Source organism: Dasypus novemcinctus, chromosome 4 (genome assembly GCF_030445035.2).
Source record: "Dasypus novemcinctus isolate mDasNov1 chromosome 4, mDasNov1.1.hap2, whole genome shotgun sequence".
Classification (NCBI taxonomy): Eukaryota; Metazoa; Chordata; class Mammalia; order Cingulata; family Dasypodidae; genus Dasypus; species Dasypus novemcinctus.
Genome location: NC_080676.1, coordinates 77,750,395 through 77,773,521, shown reverse-complemented (window position 1 = coordinate 77,773,521; position 23,127 = coordinate 77,750,395). Strand labels below are relative to the sequence as shown.

At 36.2% G+C, this 23,127-nt stretch overlaps 1 protein-coding gene across 2 annotated transcripts in view; it reads right to left on the bottom strand.

Moving 5' to 3' along the window:
- Positions 1–23,127, bottom strand: part of HSPBAP1 (HSPB1 associated protein 1) — a 94,073-nt gene that overhangs the window by 32,214 nt on the left and 38,732 nt on the right. For both annotated transcript variants that reach the window (XM_004467151.5, XM_058295687.2), the window contains one exon: positions 17,169–17,350. In XM_004467151.5, coding sequence (XP_004467208.1) covers positions 17,169–17,350 — 182 coding nt within the window. The remainder of the gene's footprint in view (positions 1–17,168; positions 17,351–23,127) is intronic.

The following is a 23,127-nucleotide window of genomic DNA, read 5'->3' as shown; positions in this document are numbered from 1 at the left end:
TGACTAGCCTGTCAAAACCACACAGCTCGGGCCAAACAGTCCATTCAACAAATGGTGCTGAAAGAACTGGATATCCATAGTCAAAAGAAGGAAATAGGACCCTATCTTACATCTTATCCAAAAATAAACTAAAAAATGGATCAAAAACCTAAAAATAAGAGCAAGAACCATAAAGCTTCTAGAAGAAACTGTAGGAAAATATATTCACAACCTGGTAGTAGGCAATGGATTCTTAAAGGAGATAAGAGGAGGAATGCGATGAACTTCTGATGTTTAATGTAAATATAAGTTCTAATTAGCTTTACTATAAAAGTGTGGAAATGTATAGAGTGGATGGTAATATATAGTGAGTAACATAATATATAGTCTATAAATGGGGATGTGGCTGAAAACGGTAGTCTAGGTACGTAAATGTCAAATGACAGAATGCTGGAGAATAAACTAGGAAATGAATAGCACAGTAAACCAAGAGGTGGATGAGAATTGTGGTTGATGGTACAGATGCAAGAGCGTCCTTTGTGAGCTAGAACGGATGTGCATCACTACTGCAGGGTGGTGGGAATGTGGAGAAGCAAGGGAAAAATACAGCTGGAGTGACCTATGGATTATGGTTAGCAGTAATAATATAATATTCTTGCATCTATGACAAAAATGTACTGTGTTGATAATGGGGCAGTATGGAAAATACATGCCAAATGTACACCATGGATGTGGTAACAATTGGATAATATTGTCTTATCTGTAAAAAATGTTCCACCACAGTGTGGTGTGTTGATAGAGGGGTGTTGTTTGGAAATTCATGATTGTTTTATAAGTTTACAACTTCTGTCATAAAGAATATATTTTAAAATAATAATAATAGGATAGGTTGGGGGGAAAATACACCAAATGTAAGATAAGGACTATAATTAATAGCAAGATTTTGACAATATTCTTTCATAATTTGTAACAAACATCTCACGACAATACAAGGTGTTTGTGGAGGGTTGATGTATGGGACCCCTGAATGATGTTGAGCATGTTTGCTTTGTAAGTTCACAACTTTATTATATACTTATTGTTTATATATGTTCATATATAAATGATATAAAGATAATAATAAGAGGGTGGGCTGGGGAAAAATGCTTTGGTTGTAGTAATATTGTGACAGTGCTCTTTAATCATTAGTTAAAAAGGTTTAACAACAATGCAAGGTATTAACAGTAGGGTGAGCTATGAGAGCCCTGTATGGCGTTATATAGGTTTGTTTGTTTCGTGAGTTCACAACTATTACTATATACTTACTGTTTATGTATGTTTATGTATGAGTGATATACTTCAATAAATTAAAGCAAAACGAAACAAAACATGAGCCACCCATACGCTGCTTACAAGAAACTCACCTTAGACCCAGGGATACAAACTGTCTGAAAGTGAAAGGTTGGAAAACATACTCCATGTAAACAGTAACCAAAAAAGAGCAGGGGTAGCTCTTCTAATATCAGCAAAACAGACTTTAAATGCGAAAATTAAAGAGATACAGAAGGCCATTATATATTAATAAAAGGGACTATCTACCAGGAAGATAGAAGAGTCAAAAATATCTATGAACCTAACTGGGGTGCCCCAAAACACAAGAGACGAACTGAAAAAACTGATGGGAGAAATAGACAACTCTACAATAATGGTTGGAGACTTTATACTCACTTTTATCATTAAATAGAACTAGACAAAAGATAACAAGGAAACAGAACTAAAACAATATGATAAATGAGTTAGACCTAACAGACATATAGAGAATGCTGCATCCAAACTCAGTGGATTATACATTCTTCTCAGGTGCCTGTGGATCTTTCTTCAGTTTAGAACCACATGACAGGAAACAATGCAGCTCTTAAGAAATATACGAAAGACTGAAATTATACAAAGCACCTTCTCAGATCATAATGGAATGAAACTGGAAATCAATAATAGACAGGAAAAAAGTAAACTTGCAAATGTGTGGAGACTAAACAACACACTCCTAAATAATTAGTGGATCAAAGAAGAAATTGTAAGTGAAAGCAGAAACTATGTAGAGACAAATGAAAATGAGAACACAACTTATCAAAACTTATGGGATACAGCAAAAGCAGTCTTGAGTGGGAAATTTATAACCCTAAATACCTATATTAAAAAATAAGAAAGAGCTAAAATCAAAGATTTAACTGAACAACTAGAGAAACTAGAAAAAGAACAGCAAACCAATTGCAAAGCAAGCAGAAGGCAAGAAATAATAAAGATTAGAGCAGAAATAAATGAAAATGAGAACAAAAAAACTCTAGAGAAAATAAACAAAGCCAAACACTGGTTCTTGAGAAGATCAATAAAACTGACAAAACCCTAGCTAGACTGACAAAGAAAAAAGGAGAGAAGATGCCAATAAAAACAATCAGAAATGAAAGGGGGGAAGTTACGACTGACCCCACAGAAATAAAAAGGATAATAAGGGGATATTATGAGAAACTGTTTGCTAACAAGCTAGACAACCTAGAGGAAATGGACAGATTCTGATAAATGCACAAACAACCTACACTGATACTACAAGAAATCCAAGAACATAAAAATCAATCACATTTAAAGATTTTGAATCCATCATCAAAAATCTCCCAGCGAAGAAAAGTCCAGGACCAGATGGCTTCAAAGGTGAATTCTACCAAACATTTCGAAAAAGAGTATCAATCTTGTTTAAACTATTCCAGAAAATCAAAGAGGAGGGAAAATTACCGAACACATACATACATACATTTATTTATTTTTAAGATTTATTTTTATTTCTCTCCCTACCCCCGCCCTCCACCCCCCGTTGTCTGCTCTCTGTGTTCATTCGCTGTGTGTTCTTCTGCATCCACTTGTATTATCAGGCAGCACTAGGAAACTGCATTCCTTTTTTGTTACGTCATCTTGCTGCATCAGCTCTCCACGTGTGCAGCACCACTCCTTGGAGGGCTGTGCTTTTTTCGTGCAGGGCAGCTCTCCTTGTGGGGCGCACTCCTTGCACGTGGGTCTCCCTTATGTATAGGACACCCCTGAGTGGCATGGCACTCCTTGCGCATGGCAGCATTGCACATGGGCCAGCTCACTACATGGGTCAGGAGGCCCTCGGTATAGAACCCTGGACCCTCCATATGGTAGGCAGATGCTCTACCAGTTGAGCCACGTCCACTGCCCTACCCAACACATTTATGAAGCCAATATCACATCACCCTAATACCAAAGCCACATAAAAATTCTACAAGAAAAAAAAATTACAGACCAGTCTCTCTAATGAATAAGAACACAAAACTTCTCAATAAAAAACTTGCAAATTGAATCTAGCAGCATATCAAAGTCTTCTACATCATAAACAAGTGGGATTTATTCCCGATATTCAAGACTGGTTCGATATAATAAAAGCAAACAATGTAATACACCACATTAACAAACTGAAGGGAAAAAAAACACATGACCATCTTAATTGATGTAGATAAGACATTTGACAAAATCCAGCATCCTTTTTTGGTAAAAACACTTCAAAAGATAGGAATAGAAGGAAAATTCCTCAATATGATAAAAGGCATAAATTAAAAACTCACAGGGGGGAAGCGGACTTGGCCCAGTGGATAGGGTGGCTGCCTACCACATGGGAGACCCATGGTTCAAACCCTGGGCCTCCTTGACCCGTGTGGAGCTGGCCCATGTGTGCAGTGCTGATGCGTGCAAGGAGTGCCGTGCCACACAGGGGTGTCCTCCATGTAGGGGAGCCCCACGCGCAAGGAGTGCGCCCTGTAAGGAGAGCCACCCAGCATGGAAGAAAGTGCAGCCTGCCCAAGAATGGTGCCGCACACACAGAGAGCTGACACAACAAGATGACACAACAAAAAGAAATGCAGATTCCCAGTGCCGTTGATAAGGATAGAAATGGTCACAGAAGAACACAGTGAATGGACACAGAAAGCAGACAACCGGGGCGGGGGGAGAGGGGGGAGAAGGGAGAGAAATAAAAAAAAAAATAAATCTTAAAAAAAAAACACAGGGAAGCAGATGTGGCTCGAGTGATAGAACATACGCCTACCACTTGGGAGGTCCAGGGTCTATTATCTTTTCTGGGTATGTTTACAATTTCTTCAGTATGCTCTTCAAGTGTTTTCTTAATATTCTTAATCTCTTCCTTCATTTCATTAACTTGGTCCATGATATTTGACTGGAGATCTTTGATTAGTTGTTTGATGTTCTGCTCCTCTTCCTAGTTTTTAATTTGTTCATTGGACTGGGTCACATATTCCTGATTATTGGTGTGGTTTGTACTTTTTTGGTGCTGTATGGTCATCATTTTATCTTGGTGGGTTCATTCAGTTGATTAGCTTCTCCCTCTAGTCTTGGGTTTTCTTAGGTGCTGTATTTGTGTGGGTTAATTTTTCTCTTTGACACTTTGTTCTTCTTATTCTATTATCGTGCTGTTTAAGTTACCTTGAAGGAAAAAGATTAGGGCCTTGAGCTAACACTCTTCTTGCCGTGCTCTCTCAGGATTAATATCCAGCAGCCTACTGCTTTGTGAGTTCCCAAAACAGCTCATTCAGGCAGGATTTAGTTCCCACTCAGTTGGTTTTTTGTAGGAGTGATGATATGGATGCTCTTACTCTGACACCATCTTGCCCCAGCTCGCTTTTTTAAGATTTTATTTATTTATTTCTCCCTACCCACTCATTGTTTTGCACTTGCTATGTCTTCAGGAGGCACCAGGAACTGAACTGAACCCGGGACCTCTGATGTGGTAGGGAGGAGCCTAATCACTTGAGCCACCTCTGTTTTCTGCTTTGCTGTGTCTCTCATTGTTTTTTCATCTTGAGTGTCTTGATGCATCATCTTGTTGTGTCAGCTTGTCAAGCCTGCCTGTCGCATCAGCACTCTGTCTTGCTCAGTTTTCTTTAGGTGGCACTGGGAAACTCTGCTCCCTGCTTTGTTCTGTCTCTTGTTGCATCATCCTGTTGTGCCAGCTTGCTGTCTTCTTTAGGAGGCACCAGGAACCAAACCACACCTTCCATGTGGGAACTCAGTTGCCTGAGCCACATCTACTTCCCTCAAATGGTTTTTGACAAACCTATCAAGTCCATGTTAATGGGACAAAACAGTCTCTTCAACAAATAGTGCTGGAAGACCTGGATATCTATAATCAAAAGAATGTTAAGAGGACCCCTATCTCACTCCCTTTACAAGAATCAACTCAAAATGGACCAAAGACCTAAATATAAAAGCCAGGATGATAAAACTACTAGAAGAAAATGTAGGGAACCACTTTAAAGACTTTGTGGTAGGCGGTGGGTTCTTGAACCTTACACCTAAAGCACGCCCAACCAAAGAAAAAATAGATAAATGCGAACTCCTCAAAATTAAACACTTTTGTATCTCACAAGACTTTGTCAAAAGGCTGATTAAATGGTAGAAAATATTTGGAAATTTCATGTGTGATAAGGGTTTAGTGTCCATGATATACAAAAAGATGCTACAACTCAATAAAAAGATAAACAACCCAATAAAAAATGGGCAGAAGACTTGAATAGACATTTGTTCAAAGAAGAAATACAAATGGCAAAAAAAAAAAACATTTTGAAAAAATGTTCAACATCACTCATGATTAGGGAAATTCGAATCAAAACTACAATGATATATCATTTCACACCTATTAGAATGGCCACTAATTAAAAAGACAGAGAACTACAAGTGTTGGAGAGGATGTGGATAGAAGCACTTATTCACTCTTGGTGGGAATATAGAATGGTACAGTCACTGTGAAGGATTGTATGGAAGTCCCTAAAGAAATTGAAAATAGATTTGCCATGTTACCCTCCAATAACACCCTGGGTATCTGAGAGCAGTGACATGAACAGACATTGGCACACCTATATTCATAGTGGCATTATTCATGATTGTCAAAACTTGGAAAACTAGGTGTCCATCAAGCCATGAATGGATAAACAAACTGTGGTGTATTCACGCACTGGAATATTATGCAGCTCTTAAGAAGAAATGAAGTTGTAAAGCTTTTGCCAACATGGATTAACCTTGAGGACATTAAATTGAGTGAAGCAAGCCAGGCACAAAAGGACAAATTATGTATGATTATGATACTCTGAACTAAATATATTATGTAACATATTACATGACTCCATTTATATAAATGTAAATATAAATCAATTTATAAAGATGAAATGAGATTAGTGATTATGTAGGGTTGGGGAGGTATGCTAAGGGTTGTGGAGTTTTTCTTTTGGAGAAATGAAATGGTTCTAAAATATTTTGTGGTTATGAATGCCCAACATTTTGATTATACCTAAAGTCATTGATTATCCACTTTGGATAGATCATATGGTATGTGACTATATCTCAATAAAACTGCTTAATAAGTAAATAAATAATTGTGCATGAATAGTCAGAAATAGCAGCTATGCATGGCAGGGGAAACATAGAGGGATTGAGAAGTCAAGAATTTTCTTATTTGCTTGTCTGTTTTTTGTTTATTATTATTGAAATAATGAAAATGCTCTAATAACTTTTGAAGTGATGCATGCATAACTCTATGTTTATACTAATTACCATTGATTATACTCTTTGGATGAACTGTATGCTTTATTAATATGTATTAATAAAAGTGATTTGCTTAAAAAAATGAGCATTATAAGCAAAATTTGTTGTTCATTCATAATCACTAAATGATAGAATGAACTGAAAATAATTTAGCCAATGAAAATGACCTTTGTTTGTAACAGAAAATTAGAGCAGATATCTTAAATTGCCCTATTTCTTTTTGATGGCCCTGTCTTGTCATGGTGTTTTGAACATAGTAGTATTTTACAAATAATGATGGTTTTATTTCATGAGCACAGAGTGATCACATTCCTTAAGTCAAAAATCAGGACACATAGGCTCATGAGGCACTTTTGTGCACTTCTAAAGATAAATGCTAGTTTGGGAGTTATCACTCGAATACAAACATAACAGAATATTTAATGAAAATATTTTTTTTCTGCTCCTTCATTTTCTTTTTAAAATAATTCTATCAAGGCAAAATTTTTTTTTGCTATAGATTTTTAAATTGTTTTTGGTCTTCTCTTAGTTTTTAAAAAATTTTAATTTAATTTTTAGAGAAGCTTTAGATTACATAAATATTATTAATATATCAAAAATATAGGGGGATTCCCATATACCCAACCCCCTCCTACTCCGACACAAAGTAAAATTTATATGCAATCAAATGTACCTATATTAGAGTATGGTACAAGTTTTGACAAATGCACATACCTGTATAACCACCACATTGATCAAGATACAGAATATTTCCATTACCCCAAAAGTTGCTTCTTGCGCCTGTGCAGGCAATCTCCCTTCCTCCCCAGAACTAAGCAACCACTGATTTATTTTCTGCTGACACAATATTTTGAAACTGGATTCGTTTAGATATGCATAATAAATGAGAATCAATATTCCATAGTTCCTTAATAATATATTCCCAACACCTTAAATACAAAAGACTCTAAAAATCTAGTTGAAGTAAAAAACATTCAAGACAAGTTATAAGCTTCAATGTTCTTGACTATGCATTACGTTCTACAACTATCACTACATTTATATGTTAAAATGATGAAACAGAAATTGAACCCTAACCACATTTTATACACTTCTATCATAAGGCTTGGTTTCTTCGTTGGACTGTAAAGTGCTGTGAGAGCCAAGTCTTTTATTTTAATCAAGTTGGTATCTCAAGTAACTAGCACAGTGAACACAGCAAATGCTTGAAAATTGTAAACTACTAAGTAACTAGATGTTTCTTAAATCCTGTATTCAAGTAGCTCCTAAGTCTGCTCCAATTAGCAATTAAAATAATAGTTTCCTTTGTGGGTTTGAAGTGTGCACCCCAGTCTGGACATGTTCTTGCTCTTCTTCCACATCCTGGTGGGTGTGGACCCATTGTAAATGAGCTCTCTTCAACATGTTATGTCAGTTAAGGCTTGGCCCAACTGAATCAGGATGGCCTTTTATCCGGATTACTGAAGTCCTTTATAAGCAGAGTGAAAAGTCAGATGGAGATAGAAGCCATGAGGAGCAGCCAGAAGCTGGAAGTCAATGGAACCCAAAAGAAAAAGATGCTGCCATGTGCATTGCCATGTGATAGAACAGTCATGGAACCTCAAATATTTGCTGGTCAGTCAGGAGAGACTCTAAGAGGAAGCAGACCTCTAGTCTCTGAAACCATGAGCCAAGAAATTTCAGTTATTAAGCCAACTCTTTATATGGTGTGTGAGAGTGTAATTTTTTTTTAGGTACCAGGGCCAGGGATTGAACCCAGGACCTTGTATGTGAGAAGCTAGCACTCAACCACTGAGCCACATCAGCTCCCACATGTGGTATATGTTTTAGCAGCTAGGAAATGAAGACAGTTGCAGAAAAAACATCACTTGCAAAATGCTGTACAAATAATCAGATCCTCCATAATTTTTTATTACTTTAATCAAAGAACTGAAGAAAAACTGATAAGACACTCTTTTGGTCTATGTTATAACCAATAACCAAAAGTAATTCATTCTTAAGTTGTTTGTCCTAAAAGATGATATATTACTTGGCAAAATATTTAAAGAATATTTTTACATCCTCATTACTTCTTTCATCTCTAATTCATAGATAAGAAATCTAAGGCTGAGATAGGCTAAAGGAGCTGATGATAGCTCATATAGAATGCTCTGAGAACACCCAATTCACCAATATTTGTTCTTTTACCTATATCATACCTGTGATAAGAGTTAATTTGCATCAGTCAATCACATTAAAAAGAGTCTTATTCTATTAATTTTCTGAGCCTATATTATAAATATGGATAACTGATTGAATACACAAAATTTTGTAATAAACTGATAATTGAATAAAATATAAGAAAAAACTAACATTGGTCAAAATAACAAAGATGAAATGTTAAAACAATACTATTAATTATAATTATAGGCAAAACTTATAAAGGATAAACACTTCAATTTAAATTTCAAACAGCCCCTTAAATAGGCATTATAAATTTGCAAGTACCTAAATATGTTCCTTAGGTAAATATAAACAGAAAAGAAACTCTTTAACTATAGGCTGGATAAACACCCAAATTCATACTTCCAGTTTGCTGTATCAGAGAACATCACTTGGCCATCAGACCTCTTCAATCATTACCATATCACCTGCCTCGATTTCAACACACTCTCATAACTATGTGATAAAGTCCATAACAACTTAGAACTAATTTACCACTTACTGCATTTTTCAGTTTCTGGGTTCTGATAACTTAACAGTGTTCCTGACTCTAAGTAGCCAATCTAAATCACAACATGAAATGCAATCTATGTGGGAAACATTCTTGGGGCAAAATCTCTCTCCTTTGTTTTTCTGAGGTACCTGGGACTTTGTATGTGGGAAGCCAGTGCTCAACCACTGAGCCACACTGGCTTCCCTGAGTTGGCTTTTTCATTTGTTTTGCTTTTCATTTTTCTTTCTCCAGGAGGCACTGGAAACCAAACCTGGGACATCCTATGTGGGAGGTGGGAATCCAACTGCTTGAGCCACACCTGCTCCCCAAAATCTCTTTTGCTGTATGTTGACTCTTTATAGTTTCAATTACAATGAAACCTATTGATAAATACAAAAGGTAAGACCTGTCATTCTTACCTGTGTCAGAGAAAAAGGAATTTTATGCTGTTGTCACAAATTCTTTATCTTCCTTAGGAAGTAGAGAACATAATGTTCAAAATAAATGCTTTACTTAGATTAGTCAATGACATGATATTTAAGTAAAAAAATCATGACACAATTTCATTGCCATACATAAAAGCCAGTTAAGTGTCATAAATCATAATTTTAGGCCACTTTTAAGGGTTTATGTTTTTTAATCATATCAGCATATTTACTGTTTATCAGTGTTTTAGTTTGTCACAGGACTGCCAAGGAAAGTATCAGAAATGTGTTGACTTTTTAAAAAGTGATTTATTTGGAGGTAAAAGCTTACAGTTCTGAGGCCATGAAATGTCCCAATCAAGGCACAATCAGAGATGCTTTTTCATCAAAGTCAGCTACTGTTGATCCTGGCATGTTGCCATGTGGTGAATCAAGATGGTGGGCCATCTCTGCCAAGGTTTCTGCCTTCATGCCAGGAATCTACCATCTCCCAGAGCTCAGCTGTGGGCAACCAGACATAGGGCTTGTCTCTTTCTGGACCTCCTCTTCCAGTCTTTTGGGGTTTTTCTGCCTTTCTGCAGCTATAGGTGAACTGGAATCCTCCCTCTCACATAGCCGGATAAAAATGGTAGCTTCCTTTTCCTGTGTCTCCCTCTTTCTGTGTCTCCTTTTATATCAGACCCAGAAAGATAGTGGAGACTCAAACTGAGTCATGCTTCACTGATGTAGCCCAATCAAAAGGGGCACCCACAGGAATGGATTAGTTAAAAATGTAATCTTTCACTTTTGGGGATTCATAAAAGAACTTTAAGCTGTCACCAACAGTATATACAGTAGTATATATTTACCACTGACATAATTAAGTAAATGCAAAATGTGGCAGCCTGGGGGAAGAATACCAATTCTGGAAGGATCTGAAGAGTCTAGCATGGGTTTAATCATTAAACTCACTTCCAATTAACTGAATGCTAGGTAGCTAACATTAATGTAATTTGTGGAAGAAAAGGGATAATAGATGGAAACAACAAGTAGAAGCTATAGGTAAAATCTTATAAAACTTGTAGAAGGTTGAAGAGAGGTAAGAAATTCTTATCAAGATCGTCAAACTTCTCAGTTGGTTAGCTAGAAGTCACATAAGTATGATAAGGGTAAAGTCAGGGTTTTAAGTTAAAATGTTCTCTGAAGAACCCCAAAGACCAACTGCATATCTATGTGAAGCAAAATTTTCTTCATATATTTCAAACAATACAATGAATTGCAAAGTTTAAATGAAATCCTGCTGTCTTCTATTAAGCCAGACTCATAAAAAATATGCAAAACAATGCCACTCTCTTCTAACTAAACTCTAAAAAATGTTATGAAAATGTTTTTTCATAAAAATGTTACTTATGTTGACATGTAACAGTTCATTATTTTTAAATGAATAGGTAAATATTTTAAAAATTTATTCATCTTAATGTTTATCCATCATTTTGACAGATGTAAGAAATCTCAAAACAATTAGGTAACAAGACTTGGTGGCTAAATGAATTACAGTGGCAAAAGTAAAACCACAACTTAGGTACCTGTGATATAACAAGGCTCAGTGCAGAAAATTTTGAGGTAAGAGATGATATACCCTTAATGGACTTTGTTGTTCAGAGCAGATTTGTCTATTCAAAGAATTAAAAGCCAGAATAAGGGCTGACAGAAATCTTAATCAGTTAAGAAGTATCAGCTTTTATTAGGGCTCAATTAAAATTCCAGGGACACATTACTAAAAGGCTGCTTTTTATATTTATATTTAATGGATGACACAAATGGATGAATGGACTGGGAAAAAACTGATAGAGTCAGATCATGAGTCTCATCCAAGGCAGAGTGAGCCTCGACTCAGCATAGGTGGAAGTCCTTAATGCTAGATGCCGAGTCCCCACAGAACTGAATGTATTCGAATCCTTTGCAGGCAAAGTTGTCTTTGACGATAGTCAAAGCTTGAGAGTGCAGTAGTCAAAGCTCAGGAGGCTATAAGGTTTTTTGTTTGTTTGTTTTTATTTATTTCTTTCCCCTCTTCCTCCCCGCCCCCAGATGTCTGCTCTCTCTGTCCATTCGCTGTGTGTTCTGTTGTCTGCTTGTGTTCTTGTCAGCAGCACCAGGAATCTATGTCTTTTTGTTGCGTCATCTTGTTGCATCAGCCCTCTGTGTGTGCGGTGCCACTCCTGAGCAGCCTGCACTTTTTTTGTGCTGGGTGGCTCTCCTTATGGGTGCACTCCTTGCGCGTGGGGCGCCCCTACACAGGGGACACCCCTGCGTCCCTGCTTGGCACGGCACTCCTTGCACACATCAGCACTGCGCATGGGCCAGCTCATCACATGGGTCAGGAGGTCCTGGGTTTGAATCCTGGACCTCCCATGTAGTAGGCGGATACTCTATCCGTTGAGCTGAATCCACTCTCCTTTTTGTTTGTTTTTGAGCTTAATATTTTCTTGTTTATTATGTGGGTCTCCATCCATTGAAATAACTCACTGTGACAAGATGAACACTTTCCTATTCCATAGAGGTTTGCCCCAGGTGTATCCGATCCCACATATCACCCCACACCTGGCGTCCTGCATCATAATCCTCCCCTGCCATATTTGCAAAAAGAATAGTCCCACCATTATAGTTTTAACCACAGACCTGCAAATCCCTGAGTTCACCTGCTCCTTCCTCTAACCCTCCCCCAACTCCCCAACTTATTCCCCCTCACAGTAATATTCTACGGTAAGGGTCTTTTTTTTTTTTTTTTTTTTAATTTTTAAAGGAGCTTTAGAACACATAAATGTTATATGAAAAACATAAGGGATTCCCATATGCCTCACTCCCTCCCCCTCCCAAACTTTCCCACATCAAGTTTTAATTATACATTTTAGCAGAAGGTACTCAGTGTTAAAAATTCTGTTTTAAGGACATATATATATATACAATTTAACAATAAATAAATTATAAAAAGTGTTCACAAAAACTTATCTTTTCATATACTTTTTTGAACTAAATCTTGAAAAATCTATTGCTCCCCATTTTATAAACTTGCTATATATACATATTTTAGGAGGTACCAGGGATTGTACATGAGAAGCAGGTGCTCAACCACTTGAGCTACATCCAATCCCGTAGTCATACCATTTTAAAAGCAGAACCCACTACATTTGAATTTCTAATTCCCAGAATACTAAAAAACCTGTAACTCTGATATACCTTACTTTTGAAGAAGTATATATCATAGCTTTGTCTTTAGAATGTTTTACCCTTTTGAGTCATCCTAAATATTATGGAAAATAACTCAGTTCTGGAAGGAATGCCTTGTAATGTGACTCTCTAAACAGGGAGGAAATTTTTATTTTACCATTATTATTACATTAAATTACTATTGTTATGGGAAGCAGACTTGGCCCAGTGGGTAGGGCATCTGCCTACCACATGGGAGGTCCACGGTTCAAACCCTGGGCCTCCTTGACCCGTGTGGAGCTGGCCCATGTGCAGTGCTGATGCGCACAAGGAGTGCCGTGCCATGCAGGGGTGCCCCCCCCGCGTAGGGGAGCCCCATGCACAAGATGTGTACCCCGTAAGGAGAGCCGCCCAGCGTGAAGAAAGCACAGCCTGCCCAAGAACGGCGCTGCACACACGGAGAGCTGACACAACAAGATGATGCAACAAAAAGAAACACAGATTCCCATGCCACTGACAACAAAGAAGCAGACAAAGAAGAAAACGCAGCGAATGGACACAGAGAACAGACAACTGGGGTGGGGGTGGGGAGAGAAATAAATAAAATAAATCTTTAAAAAAAATACTACTATTATAATTAACTGGACCAAAGAATCTATAGAGAATCTTTGCTTAATGAAATTAGTAACGTTTATAAACTGAGCCATCCTCTTGTACTTCCACAAGATCATTTTGGGAGATAAGGCCCTTCCATTTTTATCTTTGCCCATACTTTCCTCATATCAAGCTATTTGAAGAAATGGTTCAAGTGCAGAAAAATGAACTCAATCAGAAAAATTTCATTTTTTTCAGTTCTGCCTAATATATTTTTTGCATGAGTAAATCAATCCATTTTGTCAGTTTTTGCAGTCAATTCTAACCTTTCAAATACTGCTGATGACAATATTTTCCATACCTGAAAAATTACAATCACCCCTTTGGTTTTCATAACCTAGTACTAAAACTATATGGTAAACATAGGTGAGAAAGATGGGGCCATGTTATTTCTTTTTCATGTTGAGCCAAAGATTATTTCATAGCTATTTCAATTTTTTTGATATTCTAAACCTCACTATAACATTTAAATTTAAAATATTAAATTTATTCATTCAAAATACACTGAAAAAATCATGTGCTGTTATATTAATAACTGTGTGATTCCTTTATAAAATTAGACTAATACAAAAGAATTACTTTCCAGCCAAGTGCCTCTATAGCATATTTTCAAAAAGAACATATATGCTGTGCATGTAGGACAGATACAGACTATGATTGTGTGTCTTCAAGACTGAGGATATAGACTAGCCTTCCTCCAGAAACAGGCACCTGCTGCAGAGTCAAAAAATTCTCCAAAACAACACTAGTTTCTTACCAATGTTTCTTCATAGCACTTGGAATCAAAATTTCTAGCAGTGGGAAGAACCCTAGAATTCATACAGAACCATGTTTCCCAAGCTTTAAGAAAATCAACCCAACACTTTCTACAAATGAAATATTACATAGATGCCCAAATATTAAAAAAAAATTTTTTTTCAGAGAAACATAGAGTAGCTCTGATTCAATTGAACATTTGCACTAGTTTCTCCAAAACACCTCCTCCATAAATACTTTAGGGCTTCACAAAGGATTATTTGAAAAACCATTAAAGACCCACTACCTTAATTTTCTAAATGATGAAACTGAATAGCTTTTGTATTCCTGGCCTAGGTTTCTAGCCACACTATTTGTGAGACCTTGTAAACTTACATTGGGTCTCCTTTAACCAAAGCAGTTTTAGCTATAACCAATGTAATTAAGTACATTATTTGCTTGTAGAATATACCTCTGGCCTTGGTTTTATTAGTAAACAGTAAAAATATTTCCTTGTAGATGTTTCTGCTGGTGCATGCAAGAACCTTTTTTTTTTTACTTTAAAACTGCACGTGACCAGTTAGTGCAATCAACATAGTAAGTAAACCTAATGATACTAAGTAGAAAAATAGTAACTGTTGTAGGTTTTTTAATTCTTAAAGTTTTCATAATTATTTATAGCTTTTAAAATAGAAAAATTAGTCTTTGTACTAAGATATAGATTAATTCATTTCCCAAGCAGCTATAGATTCCTCTCCTCATCCCATTCAGTAAGAGTGCCTTAGTTTCCTACCTTCAAGAACTGTATTATGCATTATTAATCTTCAATTAAATAACATGAAGTGCTTTTCTCCTGCAGATATGGACACAGTACAAGAAAGCAGAAATTTTAAAAGGTCTAGGGAACAATAAAACTCCTAATTCTATTACCTACTACATGACATGTGGGCCAAGAGGTGAGTTTACTGCTTAAAATGTAAATGAGATTAATCTCATTTATACAAACTAACTGTATTAAGTATGAGAACAAGTGTACATTGCATTAACAGAAGTAAATATTGCTTGCTTAATTCATTGACTTCTGTCTCTTACTGGTAAAGCAGGAGTAGTTGGTTACAACAGGTTTTTGCCTGTTATCAAAGGGCACAAAACCTTTAAATATTATTTTTCTTTTATTTTACTAGTGAATAATGTTTTAGGAATTCCATTAATTTGAATTAATAATGAATTATTAATTTTGTGGTAAGAATACAACTTTTCCAGAAATTTTCTTGATAATATATGAAAATAAACAATGCATTATCTATGAAGAAAAAAATAAGCTCAGGAGGCAGACCATCTGGATTATCCCATTAGAGTTATCTTGGGCAAGGCTTACTTAACCTCTCTGTGCATCACTTTCCTAATGGAGATAAATTATTATTAACTCATAGGATTACTGTGAGGATTAAATGAACCAATATCAATGTAAAGTACTTAGAAAGTGTCAAGTACAAGGTAAGTACTTGATGAATATTATTATTATGCATTTCCTTTACCTGAAGTATGGAGTAAAAAAATACTATTCTAATCCATAGAGGGCATTATAAGAAATATAAAATACTACTATAAAAATTAACTATGAAATCTATAAGTTCCAGGGTTGAAAATCACAACTGTTAAGAGATAAAAGGATACATACCTCAAAATTAAAATTACTTAAAAATGAGTAAGTTTGGTAAGGAGTTTGGATTCAGAAAACATTTACTGAATGCTTTCAAAGCTGACACATTGCCATAAAAATTCTCAACTAACAGTGATGGGCAAAATTTATTTTTCCTTTTATAAAAAGTGAAATTATTTACTTAATTTATAATGGAAAGCTACAAAGTATTGGTGGTTGTATTATAGTAACTATGTAAACATCAGCATCTGTACCTTGACTTAAAGAGAAAAACAATAATATAGACTGAATGGAAAACTACTCAGGAGTCAAAGGAATATTAACCTACATGAGAGAAAGGTCCGGAGGGGCTGGTGTGATGGGCAGGAGGAGAGAAGCAAAGACTGAATAGCCAATAGCAATGGCCAACTATTTCTCTCCACAGAGGACTGGGGCAGGATGAAGGACTCAAGAAGGACTTATCCAGTTTATGGAGACACTCCCATTCTTGCCTCAGGCCTCAGACACACTGGGAAACCAAAGCAGGGAGTTTTGCAAAATCACTTCACAAAAAAACTGGCAGTTAAAAGAGAAGAGGAAAGAAAACAAGAAAAAAAAAAAAAGAAAAAAAGAGAGAAGAGGATATTGTAGCTGGCAAACCACTGTAGTCAGTTATATTAACAAATGGCAAGGAACTTCCACATTCTTAGTTCTGCAAGTTACTCCCCTCCCCCGGTACTATTGGGCTCCCTGTCACACACTGGGTGCCCAACACTGTTTCACAGAGAAAGCAGCTGTACTACTAAATCCTCTGAGCCGGGCTGAGCTGGGTCACAGCCCTAGGAATTCTTTTTCACGTAATTAGCTTTGTGCCACTATCTGCCTCACTGATAGAATAAGAACATGCATGTGAGTCAGAAAGCAATGAAGTTTTATACACAATCTATGCTTTTTATATATACTCCAAACCAGGTCAGACTCTGTTTAAAGAAAGGTAAAGCAGTGTGCAGGAAGTTTGGCAAGTAGGAAACCATTGATAAGAAGGCTGCTCATGTGTGTGAGAGCAAATTGTTGCCTTCTTTTGAGGGAGACAAATCTTTTGGCTTATGTGGGAAAATACTCAAGACTCATGGTAATTATTTATGAGAGAAAAAGGCAAGAAAGAAAAAACGTAACAGGGAAATTCTAATTCATGATCTTTTCTCAATTGCAAATTATAAACAAGATTAAAAGTAATGCAATGACTTACCTGAAATATATCTGTCTTGTCTTCAAATAGATGGACAAAATATTTATAGTCAGCATAAGCCCAGAATTGGGAATGATCATAATCTCTAAATGGTCCAGAAACACAAGATTGGTCACAGTTCCAGGTTAGAAATTCTTCAAGTGTGGCTTCTACATAGCTACATGTAGTTTCAAACTGAGGAACTGCAACGTAAGAGAATATAACTTGAAAAATGCATACTGAACACAATTTCCAAATAGTTTTTTCCCAAGGAAGTTAATTTTAAAATAAAAAATGTTAACCATTGTTTAACATTAAAATTAAATTAATTTTGTTCTTGCTAGATAATTAGAACCATTCACCTTACAACAGTCATGATTAAACATAAAAGTAGAAAATACTATTTTATTCGTAAGATTAAAGACTATCTGTACTATGCTTGACCTTGTAATCTAGTGGAATTCTTTAGTTTATCAATTCTTTGAGAACTTTTAGGGCGTCTGTGAGTTTAATGTTACTTTCACAAAAATATTAAGAAATTATTTGCCTTTTTCACTCTCTTTAGCTCATGATGCAGTAGAGTTTTCCAGAAGCTACATGACATGAGCTGATGTCACTGCCCTGAAAGTTAGTGGAATATGTGTTTGTATTCTTGGGTTTTAAAATGTCTCAGTTTTGATTTCTACTATGGTAAGTATCACTAAATATAACCCATATCAATGAAAACTCATTGGGTGCTCAATTTATAAGAGTATAAAGGGGTCCTGAACCAAAAGGTCAGAGAACTGTTGCTTTACATAAAAAAGCAACAACAAAAATAATGTCTTTTGAAAAATTTTCTTTGTGTCGCACATATATTATACACAGTGTCTCAGAATCATTAAGTGGATAATGGCAATTGAAAGTGTTCATTTATTTATTAACTTTTTTTTTTAGAATCATATATTAAGCATCTAATTGGTAGCTAGCACTAAGCTCAGGCTTGTTGGTACATAAAAGAAATAAGACAAAACTCTTGGGCTAAGGATATATTTAGACAAAAGTAAATAAAGCTCTAATGAGAATAAAAGAGAATTTGAGGCAACATAAACAAATGCAAAATTTTGTGGTATGTCTTTAAATGCGCCAGATGCTTAGGATAAGGCAAAGACCACCAGAGATGAGAGGAAGCTTTAAGAGAAGTTCTATTATCTGTGCACAGTGGCTGATTATTATGGGTTGACTCATCTGTACAAGACCTGTTCTTCTAAAACAGTGATGAAATGAACTTTTTTTTGCAACTAACAGAATATTTTAAAGACATATAGAGAAGTTGATATTGAAGAAATCTAATTATAATCCCTCTGTAAAGCATGAAATCTTTTCAAGAGGGATACAGATTTAATGCTTGTAAATCATTTAGTATGGTTAGAGTCTTTTATAAATTAACTGAATTAGTAAGATGAAAAGGGAATTCTAACTCTTCTTTTGACAGCTTTTACTTTTTCCCTCCATTTCTGCCTGAACTGCTTTGGAGTATCCTAACCATTTCTCCCCTTCTCTTTTTCCTAAAACCCCAGAAGAGCAGAGAGATGGAAAAGGGGAGAGGTACTTTATCAGTACCTCGTCTGACTCTGAGAAGCAGGTAACTCTAGTAGGTTATATTTATGTAAAAGATAAAACTCTGTACATTCACTAACTACTTAAATTTAACAATTTTTGTGAAAGACTTAGAATACTGCCTGGCATGCAGTAAGCTAAAATAAATATAAGCTCTTAATATTATCAACATTATCAAGATTTTACCATAACAGAATAGTAATACTCAGAGTTTAATTTCAACAAAAATCCATATGGCAAGACAGCTGCATGATATTGGGAAATTGAATTCCTGAATCATTTCAGTAAACTCCATTCTAAGCCTGAAGAAATCATAAAGTACAGGTATATCTCGGAGATATTGTAGTTGGGGCTCCATACCACTGTGATAAAGTGACTGCCCCATTAAAGCAAATCACAGGAATTTTTGTTTCCCAGTACATATAAAAGTTATATTTATACTATACAGTAGTCTGGTAACTGCAATAGCATTATGTCTAAAAAATGTACAAAACCTTAATTTAAAAATATTTTATTGCTAAAAAACATGGACCATCATCTGTGCTTCAGCAAGCTGTAACTGTTTTACTGGTGGAGGGTCTTGCCTCAAAGCTGACTTCTGGCTGATCAGCTGAAAGCTGGGGTGGCTGTGGCAATTTCTTCAAATAAGCAACAGTGAAGTGCTACATCATTCAACTCTTTCTTTCATGAAGATTTCTCTGTAGCATGCGATACTGTTTGATAGCATTTTACTCACAGTAGAATTTCTTTCAATCTTCTCAAACCCTGCCACTGCTTTATCAGTTAAGTTAATTTAATTGTCTAAATCCTTTGTTGTCATTTCAACAATGTTCACCAGCAGTAGATTCTATCTCAAGAAACCACCATTGGGAAGTGGATGTGGCTCAAGTGATAGGGCCTCCGCTTACCATATGGGAGGACAGTTCAATCCCTGGGACCTCCTGGTAAAAAAGAAGAGAAAGCATGCCTGCGCCATAAGCCAGTGCCCACAAGGCAAGCTGAGTGCCCGTGTGGTGAGCCAGTGCCTATGCAAGTGAGTCATGCAGCAAGATGATGACACAACAAAAGAGAGGCGAAGGGGAGAGTCAAGGTGAGGCACAGCAGAATCCAGGAACTGAAGTGGCACAATTGACAGGGATCGTCTCTCCACATCAGAGGTCCCCAGGATTGAATCCTGGTGAATGCTAGAAGAGAAAGATGAGAAGACAAAAAGAGAAATAGATACAGATCACACAGCGAATGGACACAGACAGCAAAAACAGCAGAGCAGAGGAGGGGGAGGGGAAGAAGAAGAAAAACCACTGTCTTTGCTCATTTTTAAGAAACAATTCCTCATCCATTAAAGTTTTATCAAGATTGCAGCAACTTAGTCAAATCTTCAGGCTCCACTTCTAATTCTAGTTCTCTTGTTATTTCCACAACATTTGCAGTTACTTCCTCTATTGAGGTCTTGATTCTCTCAAAGTCATCCGTGAGGGATGGAAGCAACTTCTTCCTGTTAATGTTGACATTCTGACCTCCTCCCATGAGTCAAGAATGTTCTTAATGGCATCTAGAACGGCAACTCCTTCCCAGAAGGTTTTCAATTGACTTTCCCTGGATCCATCAGAGGAATGACTATCACTATATAAGACTGGAAAGTTGAAATTACTACATGACCATGTGCTGGAGAATGGATGTTATATTAGCAGTTATGAAAACAACATTAAACTCATACATCTCTATCAGAATTCTTGGGTGACCAGATGCATTATCAATAAGCAATAATATTTTGAAAGGACTCTTTTTTCTTAGCAGTAGTTCTCAACAGTGGGCATAAAATATTCAGCAAAACATGTTGTAAATAGATGTGCTGTCATCGAGGCTTCGCTGTTCCATTTACAGAGCACAGGCAGAGTAGATTTAGCATCATTCTTAAGGGCCCTAGAATTTTCAGAATGGTAAATGAGCACTGGGTTTAACTTAAAGTCTCCAGGGCATTAGCCTATAACAAGAGTCAGCTGTCCTTTGAAACTGGGAAGCCAGACATTGACTTCTCTCTAGCTATGGAAGTCCTAGATGGCATCTTCTTCCAAAGAAGGCTGTTCTGTCTATATTGAAAGGCTGTTTTTTAGTGTAGTAACCTTCATCAATGCTCTTAGTAGGACTTTTGGGTAAACTGCTGCAGTTTCTCCATCAGCACTTGCTGCTTCATCTTGTACTTTTAAATAATGGAGGTGGCTTCTCTTCTTAAACCTCATGAACCAACATCTGCTAGCTTCAAACTTTTCTTCTGCAGCTTCCTCACCTCTCTCAGCCTTTAGAGAAATGAAGAGAGTTAGGATCTTGCTCTGGATTAGGCTTTGGCTTAAGGGAATTCTGTAGCTGGTTCGATCTTCTATCCAGACCATTAAAACTTTCTCCATATTAGCAATAAGGTTGTTTTGTGTTAACATTTTTGTGTTCATTGGCACTTCTAATTTCCTTCAAGAACATTTCTTTTGCATTCACACCTTGGTTAAGTCTTTGGCACAAAAGGCCTAGCTTTTGACACATTTTCTTCACTAAGCTTAATCCTTTCTAGTTTTTTATTTAAAATGAGAGACCTTTGACTCTTCCTTTCACCTCGAACACTTAGAGACCACTGCAGGATTATTAACTAGCCTAATTTCAATATTGTTGTGCCAAAGGGAATAGGGAGGCCCAAGGAGAGAGAGAAAGATTAGGGAATCCTGGCCTGTGCATAACATTTACGGATGAAGTTCACCATCTTATATTGGCACTGTTCGTGGTGTCCCAAAACAACTAAAATGGTAACATCAACGATAACTGATCACAGATGACTGTAACAGATACAATAATAATGAAAAAGTTTGAAATACTGAGAGAATTGCGAAAATGTGACAGAAACACAAAGTGAGTACATGCTATTGGAAAAATGGTGTGTACAGACTTGCTCAATGCAGGGTTGTAAAAAAAAAAAAGCAGTACCTGTAAAGCACAATAGAAGAAGATATGCCTGTTCTTGTGAGATTTCACTTCAGAGAATTCAATCCAACTAACCCAACACTAAAGCCATGAATTGAGGTACTTGCCCTGGAGATGGACTGAACAGGACTTTTCAGTTAAGGCCAGTTATCACAGGTACAGGCGCACTGCAGCTCTCAGACCCTGGCCTCATCAGGAGACTTCATTTTCTGTCATGGAAAGTGCTGCACTTTAAAAAATGAATATCTAAAACCATGACGTAAAAATTACCTATGAGAAATGTTACTGCTGGGAAAATTACAATGAATGGAATGAAAGGAAATGACAGACCTTTTAATTCACATAGTGATTTCAAAATAGAACCTTTTCCCTCTTTATAATGGTAGCAGTAGCACCAAAGGTACTGTTCTGTTTATTGTGACAATTTCTTTCTGGGTTGTACAATTGTTTTCCTGGTTTACTTTATGGATGGAATTATTTCCTTTCTAACTTTATCATCATTGTTCTTTTATTTAATGCTGAAGTAGCCTCAGTTAACCGGAACTTTCACCCCACTTACTGTCAAAAGTGATAGGTCAAAACGAAACTCAGCTGAGTTCAGAATTAGGCAGTAGTATATAATTGAGCTTGCTCTCAGTAAAAAGGAGTCCTAGAATATTTTTTTTGCATAGCAGGAAAGGGAATATTTCTCTATTTTGTTATAATTCATCATTTTACAAACAAGAAACACAGCATGGCCTGTGAGGACTAAATGAGACCCTGATAATTACTCTAATTCCCTACTTATATATGTTTGGGTTATTTCTATAACTGTTTGTGAAATTACTGCCTGCTGAGGTACAGCATTACCACTGAGCACATATCTTGGCAAATAAATTTGATACAAAATGATTTCAAAGATCTATCTGATTCTTCTTATCTGCTTCCTAAAATAAACTAAAGAACACATTATTTTCAAAGCTATATAATGCCAATTAATAGTATTATTTCACACCATTCTAGAAAAATTCTAGAAATACAGTTATTAGGAAAGGAACAAAGCTATCATCACTTCCAAGAGCATAAGGCCTATATAAAAAGAAAACAAAAAATCTATACAGACTAATAGGTGGCTGATTACAAGATAAACCTAAAAAAAAAAAGGCTTTTATTTATGTGCCAATCACAAGTATAAAAGCTAGAAAAATGAAATAGTCTAAACTACTCTTTCATAATAGCTATAGAAATTTATAATATTTTAAGATATTTGGGGACGTATATGAAAACTACAAATCTTATAACATTGAAAGACAAAATAGACTTGGTAAGTAAAGACATGTTCCTGTGTAGGACAATGTGACAATATATTATATATAATAATATATAATAATGTGAATTCATTGCAAATTCTTATAGAAATTAAAGAATTTTCATT